Raw genomic sequence first — 11,545 nt, 5'->3', positions numbered from 1 at the left:
ATCAATGCGCTCGCTTACACCATCAATGATTGCACGAACAGCCTGAAGTTCACAAGTGAAAAAAATTGACCCACTTGTTTCAGCCCTAGGCAGGATCCCATGCAGCCTCTACTCAAGTAGATTTCAGCCCCTGCCTCGCGGCATCCGTCCATGCTCCATCTAGCCCCAAGTGTTAGAGGAAATAGCTTCCTCGTATCGACTCTTCAGAAGAACCCAGCTTTTTCGACTACCCCGTTCGTGAAGCAATTCCAGCTGAGCCTCTCCGTCCCACGATATCACCGTCTGGTCGTCCTGCGGTGGTCATCATCGATGTGTTAGATGAATGCGACACAGAAGCGTTCCCCGTCTTGCCGATATACTTCGAAAAGAAAATTACTGTCTAACATCAAACTCTTTGTCACTTCGAGACAGTTGATCCCGCTGACCGATTCCTATCACCCATCTACCCTATTGATAACCTCCCTATCGACCTTTCAGACGATACTAATGTCCATGACTACGCTATCTACATCCGTTCGCAACTACGCGAACTGAAGGATGCACATCCTGGTTTGGAAGGTCAAATCGAGGACGAGGATAAATTGGTCCAAAGCATATTGGAGTGCGACTTGTTCATTTGGATCAGTAAACGTCTTTCGCTACGTGAAAGTTGCCAGCGGCGATCCTACTACAACGCTAAAGAACCTCCTCAATCCCAGCATCGACCGATTGAAGGTCTCTGCTGAGAAAATGATGGGTGCGCTATATACGAGCATCTTAGAGAAGTGCGATTCCGTCACCGCTCCTGAAATCATCCGTCCAGTAAATGTTGGCTGAACTTGCACCCCTCACCTCAGGAGTCGAGGAGTCAGAGAAACCGCCTTGTATTGTGCATCGATCTTTTCGCGACTTTCTCATGGACCGAATTGATCCACAATCACCCACCCAAGATCTTTTCACTGTGAAGGATTTAGAGCTGACTGAGGGGCTTTTCTTCCCACACTTCAAATTGTCACCCATTCCTCACGAGGCGCTGCCGGAACACGTCCATTATGCATGTTGCCATCTCGTCTATCATCTCACCCAAGTTCGGAAGCCACTGGAGGCACCCAATAGGTCTGTTAACATATTTCTCAACGAGCAAATAATGTACTGGGTGGAAGGTTGCATCAGCATATCATCGTTCCATGAATGGGCCAAGGTACGAATCATCAGTAGCGTTCATTTGGGGTTCTTATTCAGATTCATGTTCCTTCAGTTGAGCGTTGATTGGACCGCCAAAGATGTCATTCACATGCCGGTCGAAGTGCTTAGCAACGTGAGCGGAGATCTTGGGTTCTTTTCGAGATTGCAGGAGGCGTATGAGTCGGCAGATGATTCGGTTTCGTTGTGCCGTCACCTTACGTCTGAGGACCCAATGTCCTTATACACCCCTGATTTGGGTCGAGCGCTCAGGTCTCTTTTCGTAACACTCAACAATCTCAGGCGGCATCCCGGGGCGCTCGCAGTGATCAAGGAAATTGTCAAACTCTGGCGCAAGCTAGTTGCTTTCTATCCAATCTCACACCCAGGATTTGGCTCGAGCACTTGGGAATCCTTTTGCGCCACTTGAAAAACTCGGACAGCATTCCGATGCGCTTCCAGCGATTGAAGAAAGTGTCAAGCTCCGGCGCGAGCTAGTTGCCGTCCATCCGACACAGTACACCCCAAGTTTGGCTCGAGCGCTTGGGAATCTTTTTGGCTGAAACACCCCTAAAGCAGAAGGATGCAACGTCTCATCTTGCCAAGTAATATTTTTAAGACAAAATCTTACTCTTTCCTTCACCCAACGCTGTCCATCCGTGATCATGACTCGGGTGGGTGTGCGTGCCTCACCTTTCTTTTTTTTCTCAGAAGGCCTGATGACAATTCCATTACGATAGGCCGGATTGATGACTAATAATCCTGTGATTGACTCTTGCAGAAAGGGGGCATCGCTAGATCCAGTGAGTTGTGAAACATTTATACCCAGTCCTGCGGTGGCGTTACAATATAATCTTACGATCGTTAGCTATCGATTTTACGGCCCTGTGCGCTTTCACACCACCCTCCCACCCAATCGCTACTCCTCACTCACATGGAAGACGAACTTGACACGCTTCGCCGTAATGGCCGATCGAATCCTGATTATTCCGTCTTCATCCTTTTCTCATCACGTCGAACCCTAAAGATATACTTCAATCAAGTTTTTGATATTACTTCGCTTGGTGCCACCTCACTGAAATGGCATATACTGGACTAGTCGGAGGCGAAGACGCCGGAATCAGAGCACGTCGACGTCATGGGCTGTTGGTCAACGGATATCTGGCTAATTACTTGTGCGCAAAATCAAGAAACAAGGCACGCCCAAGCAAATGAAGCAGCTTTACGGATGTCCTGTCCACCGGTGAGTTCACTGGTTGCACCGTGATATGTGGATTAAAATCCCTTTTATACAATCACATCATGCAGACTCATTCGAGCCTCCCGGGGGGGGGGGTTCCCCGGACATCTATATCTGGTGCATAATCTGGGCTTCGGTAACGCGATGACTAATTTGAATGTTGTTTAGGTCTTATGTATTCACAAGGCACGTTTGAGGATGAGAGGCGCATCGCATGATTCGCTAAAATCATGAACTTTTTACGAGAGGTCGGTCCACTTGGCATTTGAACGAACGTCACAAACTTCGTTGTTTTAGCATCTGCTCCCATAACAGCATCTCATCCGTATGACCTACATTTTCTATGCAGGGTTGGCGTTTGTGGAGGTCTTGAATGGAGTTAGAGTCCTGGATGACGAAACGTGGCGCGACATGAACACCTCAACAAGCCGTTACTTTAAGCCGCTAGGAACTTAGTTTCACGTAACTACTCTCTGCCTAGTTCATTGCGGTTCACATTCGCTGTCAAGACTCTAAGTCATGGTGTGGAGACCGTCCAACCGACGAGTGCCTTGCTCCCCCACAGCGTACCATAGACGCGTTCAAAGGAGCTGCTGACGAAGAAAGGTGCTCGCGTCGAACATGTGGTATTTTCAGGTGACTCGATTCGGTGTTGGACAGAAGTGGAGTCATTGGCATCTTGCCTTTGAGGATGATGATGCCGAAGTGGACTCGAGACGAGCTTTGGGATCGTAGGTGATTCTACTTCTTTCATTTCCCCCCCTTTTTAGATGGACATCTAACATTATGGATGCTGTCACACAAGCACTCGCCGTCGGCTCTGTAAGCACGGACCTCTCAACTTTCAGCCCACCGCCAATGCATCGCGTAGAAAGATAGAATGGTGGGGTGACCCGGAATGTGAAATGGGGCAAGACGAGTCTTAATTTGAACACACGTTCTACGGAAATGGGATGTGACTCCTTTTCCTTTTCCTTTTTTCCTTTTGGTTGTAATTTCATATCATGGGCTTTCCAGAAATTGGAGAGTGGTGATTTTTACTATTGACGAGCTGCCTTTGAACTGAGTGTGGCAGATCGCTCCATTGCCCTGAGAGGGCTTCGCCTGTGTGCATATATGTCCACGCGACGTTTGAATGTTGAAGGTTGGACACAAGCATCGGCCCAGAGGCCGTGAGCACAGTGGCAACGGGAATATCGATAAAGCGACTTGTCAATGGAGTATCTGGGACGAAGGAGGTCGGTTATTTCCTACTTTATTTTCATGTATCTATTTCGCAGAACACGCACGCACACACACGCACAGTGGAAGCCTCGCCTCGTCTTCGTTGTATGGCTTCAACGTGATGTAATTATCCGAGTCGCGATATATCCAAAGCCGGACTGCGAAGGGGTTTAAGTTCGTCAAGTTCAATCAAAGTCCAATGAGATCGATTACGTTCGTCCGATCATGATTTCATCGGGTGGACGAGGACGAGGAGCATCTTGACACGCGCGGAGGGAAAACGTAAGAAGGGAAGCAGTTGCTCAGAAGGATCTGCTTTAGTAGGGGCTGGGATCCTGCCTATCAGAGGGAGACAGTTGGTTCTGGCGATCCTGAAGGTAATATCATCGTTGGAGGAAAATGAAAGGATCTACCCTTTTGCACACTCGTGAATTAATTCGACTCGCTGACCCCGATCATTGCTGTTTTATGCCGATTTCGGCACGAGAAGAAGTGGTCATTAACGTGAACGTCGCGTAAATCCTGACATGCTACTATACTCCTGCATGCATCCGCTCAGCCTGTGATCCATCAGAGCGTATCATTTGATCTAAGGCGCCTGAGCATGGCTGCGAATTTAGGCGTAATCAACCACTGAGAAATTGTGTCGCTTGCGGCCCACATCTGCATGTCTGCGCAAGACAGGAGCGGATAGAAAAACTTTCCTTTGCAATGCAAGCCATTCCCAAGTGGTGTGAACACTCGAATGTTCTACAATTGCGTGTCGATGAAATTATCATTATAATTAACGGTGGACCCAACATATGCAGGAGTTGTTTTGAGCCGTGGGGATTGGGATCGAGCCAACGTGCTTGGGGATCCCCGTGGAAGAGACAGGAAGTAGCAGGATCCTATCGAGGAAGTACTTATGTTCTGCGAGGTTTCGGACTTAGAGAATAATGAAAGAAGCTTCGAGGGTGATAGATATTGACGTAACATGTCATACAACCAGAGCGTTTTGGGATGTGACAGAGAGCTTGCGTCGTCGGGGGTTCTTAGGTTAGACTACGGCATGGTTGATAGTTGTTTTGTATTTGTAAAGTGAGATATTCGCTTGTTGCATATGATCATGATAGGGCTTCCACGGGTTTCACTGAGCTGGATCACCGAAAATCCGGAGCAGTGCAGCCCCATTCGGACCCTCATCTGTCCTGCTGTATTCTTCATCTCATCGTCGTTTCGTGGTGAGCCCATAGACAAAATTTTCGGCAGCGAGGTTCGGCCTCTGGAGGTGTGTTCAAATTCAGTGCAACCAACTTGAGATCCACACGTAAGAGTCCTGATCAGAGAATAAGCTCTCAAATTCATCTACTTGTGTCAGGCCTGCCTGCTTCATCCGGGTCACAGTGACACGGCAAAGTCGTTAGCTGCGGTGGTAGTGCTAATCCTCCCCTTCTTGTGCGCATCACCATACACTTTTGCGAACATGCAGCAGTCCATGTGCGCTTGGGGCTGGCCTTCCTGCAAGACCGAAGAATATCCGCTCCTGTTGCCGAACTTTACACCAAATCTCCCGTAGCGAACCTAGAGTAGAACCAAGGTAAATGGATGTAAGCGGCCAGGATCGATTTCTCAATTGGTTCTGCATAAGAGGATGGAATCTGCCGCGATCTCATGGCCGTGAACTGCGCAGCCTCTACTTGAGCGTCACCATTCGCTGCGCAACCGACCCTTTCTCCCACCCATTATTGACCATGTCGCTGAAGGAGAGGGTCAATAATCTCCTCGCCGTGGGAGGCGATGTTGCAATTCCGGTTCTCACCGCCGTCAATACTGCGTCGGGCGTGTTCCCCCCCTACAGGCTGCCACCAATGCCGCACTCCTCATCCTCACTGAAATCAGAGTTCGTAGTAATTTATATCAATCCTGGAATGGAAGTTGACAATCTGCATTGTGTAGAACTTCAGGGGAAATAAGGGAGAATTGGAGCATTTTGGAAAATATATCGGGGACGCCATGATCAATGTGGTTGCAGCCATCGGTTCGTATGATGAATCTAATGAAAAACCCAAGTCGTGGGTTGAAAGCGTCAAGAAGCTGAGCGAGTAAGTAGTATCTGCTCTACGCAAGCCACTGCGGCTATATAACATAAGTAATTTGTAGGGCACTGGAGCGCGTTCAAATTGAAGTCCGTCGATTGGGTGGAAAGATGGAAAGACAGTCTGGTATCCGCAACTTCTTCTCCCATATGAAGAACCCCAGCAGGCTCGAGGATTTAAAGAAAGATTTTGGCGAAGCCTTGGCAATGTTCCAGGTAGTTCCGTTTGATCCCCGGTCATGTTTCTGTTCTGATCTCATTATCGTAGCTGGAGTCAGACTTGATGCTTGGTGCAATAGCAAACAATCAAGTTCTAAATGAACTTAAATATCCCATTGTTCCCCATCACGATTCAACTCAACCGTGCCTGCCAGACACTAGGATTGATCTGATCGAACATATTATGACGTGGTGTCGTACCACGGAGGATAGCAAGAATCGTGTATTACTGCTAACCGCTGTGGCTGGTGCGGGCAAGACATCTGTTGCGCTCTCAATCGCAGCGGAGTGTAAAAGAGAAAATATATCATCATCAAACTTCTTTTTCAAAGCAGGCGAGCAGTCGCGGCCGGACCATCTCTTCAGCGGCATGGCTCGATCTCTGGCAACCAATGACGCTGCATACCGTGCCTCCCTCATATCCGCTCTTCAGAAGGACCCAGCCCTCTCGACTGCCCAATTCGCGATGCAATTTGAGAAACTAGTGGCTGAACCTCTCCGTTCCAGGACATCCTCGTCTGACCGTCCTATGGTGATTATTATTGATGCGTTAGATGAGTGCGACACAAAGTCATTCCCACGTCTTGCCGATATACTTCGGAAAGCAGTCCCAAAACTACCACCTAACATCAAATTCTTTCTCACTTCGAGACAATTTGACCTCGTTGATCGTTTCCTATCACCTAATTACCCTATCGATCGCCTCACCATCGATCTTTCAGATGATGCTAATATGCATGACTGTTCTATCTACATCCGATCACAACTACACGAACTGAAGGATGTGCATCCTGGTTTGGAAGATGGAATCGGGGAAGAAGATGCATTAGTCCAAAGCATACGGGAGCGAGCGAGCGGCTTGTTCATTTGGATCAGTACTGTCTTTGATTACATGAAGGTCAGCGGCAGTGATGCTGCGAAGATGCTGAAGAAATTGCTGGATGAAGATCTCAACCGATCAAAGGCGTCCGCTGAGGAAATGATGGATAGGCTGTATGCGAGTATTTTGGAGAAATGTAACTGGAAGGATGACGATTTCGTGCATGACTACCCGATCGTGATGGGAGCGATTCTAATCGCACAGAAGCCACCATCTGTTACGGCCTGGGGTGCTATTCTCTCACCACTGCTGGAGTCGGACATCCGATATACATTAGCTCAGCTTGCACCTCTCGTCTCAGGAGTAAGGGATCCTGACAAGCCAATTCGTATTCTGCACCAATCCGTTCGTGACTTTCTCACGGGCCGAGTCAATCCACAATCGCCCATACTTGGTCGATTTGGAGTGGATGCGAGGAGGGAGAATGACAGAGTGGCCCTGCGCTGCATCGAAATCTTGAATAAAGATCTTCCCACTATGAAGGATTTAGGGCTGATTGAGGACTTATCCAAAAAAGCTAAGCTGCCACCCATTCCTCAAGAGGTGCTGTCCGAACATGTCCATTATGCATGTCGGCATTTCGTCCATCATCTCAGCCAATTTCAGGAGCCACTGGAGGCACCCAATGGGCCTATTCATGCATTCCTTAATGAGCAAATGTCGCGCTGGGTGGAAGTCTGTGTGAGGACGGAAAGGTATATTAGTATATCATTGTTCCCTGAATGGGCCAAGGTATGAATCATCAGTAGTGATCATTTGAGGCTCTTGCTCAGTTTCATGTTCCATTCAGTTGAACGTTGATCGGACCTCCGAAGAAGTCATTCACGAGTTGGTCAAAGTGTTACGCAATGTAAGGAGAAATCTTGCATTCTTTTTAAGATTGCAGGAGGCATATGAGATGGCAAGTGATTCAGTTGCACTATGCCGTTGCCTTGTGTCTGCGGACCCAGAGTTCTACACCCCAGATCTGGCTCAAGCACTCGGGAGTTTAGATGCATCGCTCACCAACCTTGGACAACATTCTGAGGCACTCCTTGTGAATGAAGAAAGTGTGAAGCTCTGGCGTGAGCTAGTTGCCACCCATCCAGCATCATACACCCCGGATTTAGCTCGAGCGCTTGGGAGTCTAGATACATCGCTTACAAACCTTGGACGACATTCTGAGGCACTCCTTGTGAATGAAGAAAGTGTGAAGCTCTGGCGCGAGCTAGTTACCACCTATCCAGCATCATACACTTCGGATTTGGCTGGAGCACTCTGGAATCTTTTTGTATCACTTGAAAAAGTTGGACGCAATTCCGAGGCACTCATGGTGATCAAAGAAAGTGTGGAACTCTGGCGTGAGCTCGTTGCCACTCATCCAACATCATACACCCCAGATTTGGCTGGAGCACTCCAGAATCTTTCTGTATCACTCAGCAAAGTCGGACACCACCCCGAGGCGCTTACTGTGATTGAAGAAAGTGTGCAGCTCTGGCACGAGCTGGTTGCCACCCACCCAACATCATACACCCCGGGTTTGGCTCAAGCGCTTGGGAGTCTAGACACATCACTCACCAACCTTGGACGACATTCTGAGGCACTCCTTGTGAATGAAGAAAGTGTTAAGCTTTGGCGCGAGCTAGTTGCCACCCATCCAACATCATACACCCCAGGTTTGGCTGGAGCACTCCGGAAGCTTAACGCATCACTTGACAAAGTTGGACGCCATTCCGAGGCACTCACTGTGATTGAAGAAAGTGTGCAGCTCTCGCGCAAGCTGGTTTCCACCCATCCAGCATCATACACCCCAGATTTGGCTCGAGCGCTCCGGCATCTTAAAGCATCACTTGAAAAAGTTGGACGCTATTCCGAGGCGCTCACGGTGATCGAAGAAGGTGTGAAACTCTGGCGTGAGCTTGTTGCCACCCATCCAACATCATACACTCCAGATTTGGCTGGAGCGCTCCAGAGTCTTAAAATATCACTCAACAAAAGTGGACGCCATTCCGAGGCGCTCACTGTGATTGAAGAAAGTGTGGAACTCTGGCGTCAGCTAGTTGCCACCCATCCAACATCATACACCCCGGGTTTGGCTCAAGCGCTCCGGAGTCTTTTTGTATCACTCGACAAAGTTGGGCGCCATTCCGAGGCGCTCACAGCGATGGAAGAAAGTGTGAAACTCTGGCATGAACTCGTTACCGCCCATCCAACATCATACACCCCGGATTTGGCTGGAGCGCTCCGGAATCTTTCTGTATCACTCAACAAAGTTGGACGCCATTCCGAGGCGCTCATTGTGATCGAAGAAAGTGTGCAGCTCTGGCGCAAGCTGGTTGCCGCCCATCCAACATCATACACCCGGGATTTGGCTCGAGCGCTTGGAAGTCTAGATGCATCGCTCACCAACCTTGGACGACATTCTGAGGCACTCCTTGTGAATGAAGAACGTGTGAAGCTCTGGCGTGAGCTAGTTGCCATTGAACCGACATCGCACACCCCGGATTTCGCTCGAGCGCTCGAGAGTCTTGAAATATTACTTGACGATCTTGGACGCTGTTCCGAGGCGCTCCTCATAAATGAAGAAAGGCTCAGACTCCTGTGCCAGTAGTTGTCATTTATCTGATATCATCCACTCCGGGTTCGGCACGATCATTCTGCAACCTCCCCAGCTCGTGCGGGGCTCCAAGGCCCTAACTTTCACTGAAGATTACATTGCTATTTGTCGTTCGCTCTGTGTTACTCACCCGCCATCGTGTGTTTTTGGTGTGGCCTTCGTAATGCAGACTCCCCGTTTTCATGCCTAGGGCGCTGTGTGGACGCACTTATGTAGGTCAAGAGCCATTATCCTACTATCACTACCTTCATTCCCAACACTCTGATGCCTATGCACACAAGTCTTAACTATGATATTCCTGCGTTGCCCATGCACCACATCCATATGTGTCTTGGAAGACGCAAGAAGCAAGCATGTCATCAGTCCCATGCAAGCGTCCGGAGCAATATGTATATCAGTTCGGGACAATCGTCCAAGTTCGAATACAGGCCCACAATGCTGAACTCTGCTTCACCATCGTCATATCCCCATCACTCCTCCCCGAGACGCACACTTGATCAGCCAGAAAACCCAAAATCATTCACCATGTCGAGCAGAACTGGGAGAGCCAAGTTAGCAAGCACTTGTCCTGCCGCGAAAAGGATTGTCAGGGCCAGTGTGTATAGAGAATTGCATTGCCTAGTCGTGATGTTAGCCCAGACATTTGGCAGCACTCCATATCTGTATGGATTATGTAGGACTTCGGTCTCCACATCTTATAGTCACATCGATTCTTGCAATTACCTTCCGCTGTGAAAACAGGGGACTCTAGCCTCACTCAACCGATAGGGTTTTCGCGATGACGACGCTATAATCCTGAGATGGCCAGTTCCATGTAGTTTGCATTGGTGAAGATGGCTGAGTCATCAACGTGGAAGGCGATAATGGAGTCCGCATGTTTGCGTATGTGTCTGCGTGGCATCTTCACGGCTAAAAATTGGACACATGCATCGGTCTGGGGCAGGGCTCGTCTTGTGCGATCCAATGTGATGTCATTGTTGACCATCTATCAACTCCAAAGACGGACTGAGCGGGTTAAGTAAACATCAGTTCATCAAAAGTCCAGGCGGGGGCTATGCCTTCGATCTACTACCATCACGCTTTCTGAAACTACTTCATCCAAGAATGGCCGTCCATGATTTCAGCGGAAACGCATGTTTCGTACGATTGTGGGAAGGGGAAGGAACGTCTCGGCACAGAAGAAACGAAAAACTTGGAGGACCGCCTGTTCCGCACCGGGAGGGTGAAGGATCCCCATGGCAGACAGAAAATGGGTATTCGTTCTCATCATACAATCATGAGTCATACTAGCCAGAGAGACACTAAGGCATGTTAGTTGGTGCGTGCGCTTGCCCGCGCGAGTCCATCTATATGATATCCACATAGCTGAGATGCAATAAGCAACAGATCGTAGTTAGCCGTGGAGAGGGCCGTATGAACGCAACTGCTTCGAAGAGACAAAATCAATCAAGATGTGGCTTCCATGGATTTCACCCAGCTAGAACGTCGGGCACGGAAGTTATCGAACATCGGGAGATGATCATGGAGATTTCTCCCAAATTTCTTGCGGCTAAACAGTGTTGACGTGCAGTCCACTTTGTGCAACCCAAAAAAAAAACCACGGCGGCTCGGCCGGTGGATGATGGTTGGCGTCGTTGAAGGCCGTCTAGTACATAGGTGCGCTTGCGGAAGGATTGCAGCACATAAGATTTTTTTTTAACGGTGACTTTCTTCCCCTGCCGTGATCGACGTATCGTTACCCCCGAAATATATGATGAATTACTAGTGTTCCAATCCTTTGCGAGCATCTAAATAATAAGTAATCATTTGAACCCGCATCTCCGGACTCACGGACTTGGACGTGTTATCATTTTATCCGATCACGTGTAGGATCCATCTGCAGGGATAGAAAAGGGAATCCCCACAGCTAACAGTCCGGGTTTACTCAGGCCTTTCCTCTTCATCACAGTCGAGGTTCCGCTTTTTGGTCTCTTCCTTACCATCGTCGTTATTCGTGGCGTCTTGCATCTGTGCTGGAACTCCTCGTTTGTTACCACGACTATAGACAGTTACATATATAACGTTATTCCGATTCCAAGTCGAATCAGCCAAAAGCCACATACACACGTACACCTACCTGCTCTCACTCGTCCTACACACAGATACGCG

At 48.8% G+C, this 11,545-nt stretch overlaps 3 protein-coding genes across 3 annotated transcripts; all 3 read left to right on the top strand.

The window, feature by feature from the left end:
* Nucleotides 1-895: 895 nt before the first annotated feature.
* Nucleotides 896-1,591, top strand: EI90DRAFT_3014291 (uncharacterized protein; the record flags this gene model as incomplete). The annotated part of the gene is made up of 2 exons (XM_039056763.1): nt 896-1,180; nt 1,238-1,591. The coding sequence occupies 2 exons, from the start codon at nt 896-898 to the stop codon at nt 1,589-1,591; spliced, it is 639 nt and encodes a 212-aa protein (XP_038919406.1).
* A 3,817-nt stretch (nt 1,592-5,408) lies between these two features.
* EI90DRAFT_195426 (uncharacterized protein) lies at nt 5,409-9,526 on the top strand. The gene is made up of 5 exons (XM_039052373.1): nt 5,409-5,507; nt 5,564-5,709; nt 5,768-5,918; nt 5,971-7,533; nt 7,592-9,526. The coding sequence occupies exons 2-5, from the start codon at nt 5,621-5,623 to the stop codon at nt 9,389-9,391; spliced, it is 3,603 nt and encodes a 1,200-aa protein (XP_038919405.1). The 5' UTR covers nt 5,409-5,507; nt 5,564-5,620; the 3' UTR covers nt 9,392-9,526.
* On the top strand, nt 9,527-10,309 carry EI90DRAFT_195447 (uncharacterized protein). Its single transcript, XM_039052374.1, has one exon. The coding sequence runs from the start codon at nt 9,662-9,664 to the stop codon at nt 10,130-10,132; it is 471 nt and encodes a 156-aa protein (XP_038919404.1). The 5' UTR covers nt 9,527-9,661; the 3' UTR covers nt 10,133-10,309.
* Nucleotides 10,310-11,545: the final 1,236 nt, after the last annotated feature.

Source organism: Cantharellus anzutake (genome assembly GCF_015039405.1).
Source record: "Cantharellus anzutake strain C23 chromosome Unknown EI90scaffold_11, whole genome shotgun sequence".
Lineage (NCBI taxonomy): Eukaryota > Fungi > Basidiomycota > Agaricomycetes > Cantharellales > Hydnaceae > Cantharellus > Cantharellus anzutake.
Note: the sequence above shows the minus strand (reverse complement) of the source record. Positions and strands in the feature narration are given on the sequence as shown.

What these genes read in the sequence shown, in the direction of transcription:
- EI90DRAFT_195426 (XM_039052373.1), top strand. Translation starts at nt 5,621, where the DNA reads ATGATCAATGTGGTTGCAGCCATCGGTTCGTATGATGAATCTAATGAA. An exon ending in AAGCCTTGGCAATGTTCCAG is followed by an intron (nt 5,919 to 5,970) that starts GTAGTTCCGTTT and finishes TCATTATCGTAG; the next exon opens with CTGGAGTCAGACTTGATGCT. An exon ending in TGTTCCCTGAATGGGCCAAG is followed by an intron (nt 7,534 to 7,591) that starts GTATGAATCATC and finishes TGTTCCATTCAG; the next exon opens with TTGAACGTTGATCGGACCTC.
- EI90DRAFT_195447 (XM_039052374.1), top strand. Translation starts at nt 9,662, where the DNA reads ATGCCTATGCACACAAGTCTTAACTATGATATTCCTGCGTTGCCCATG.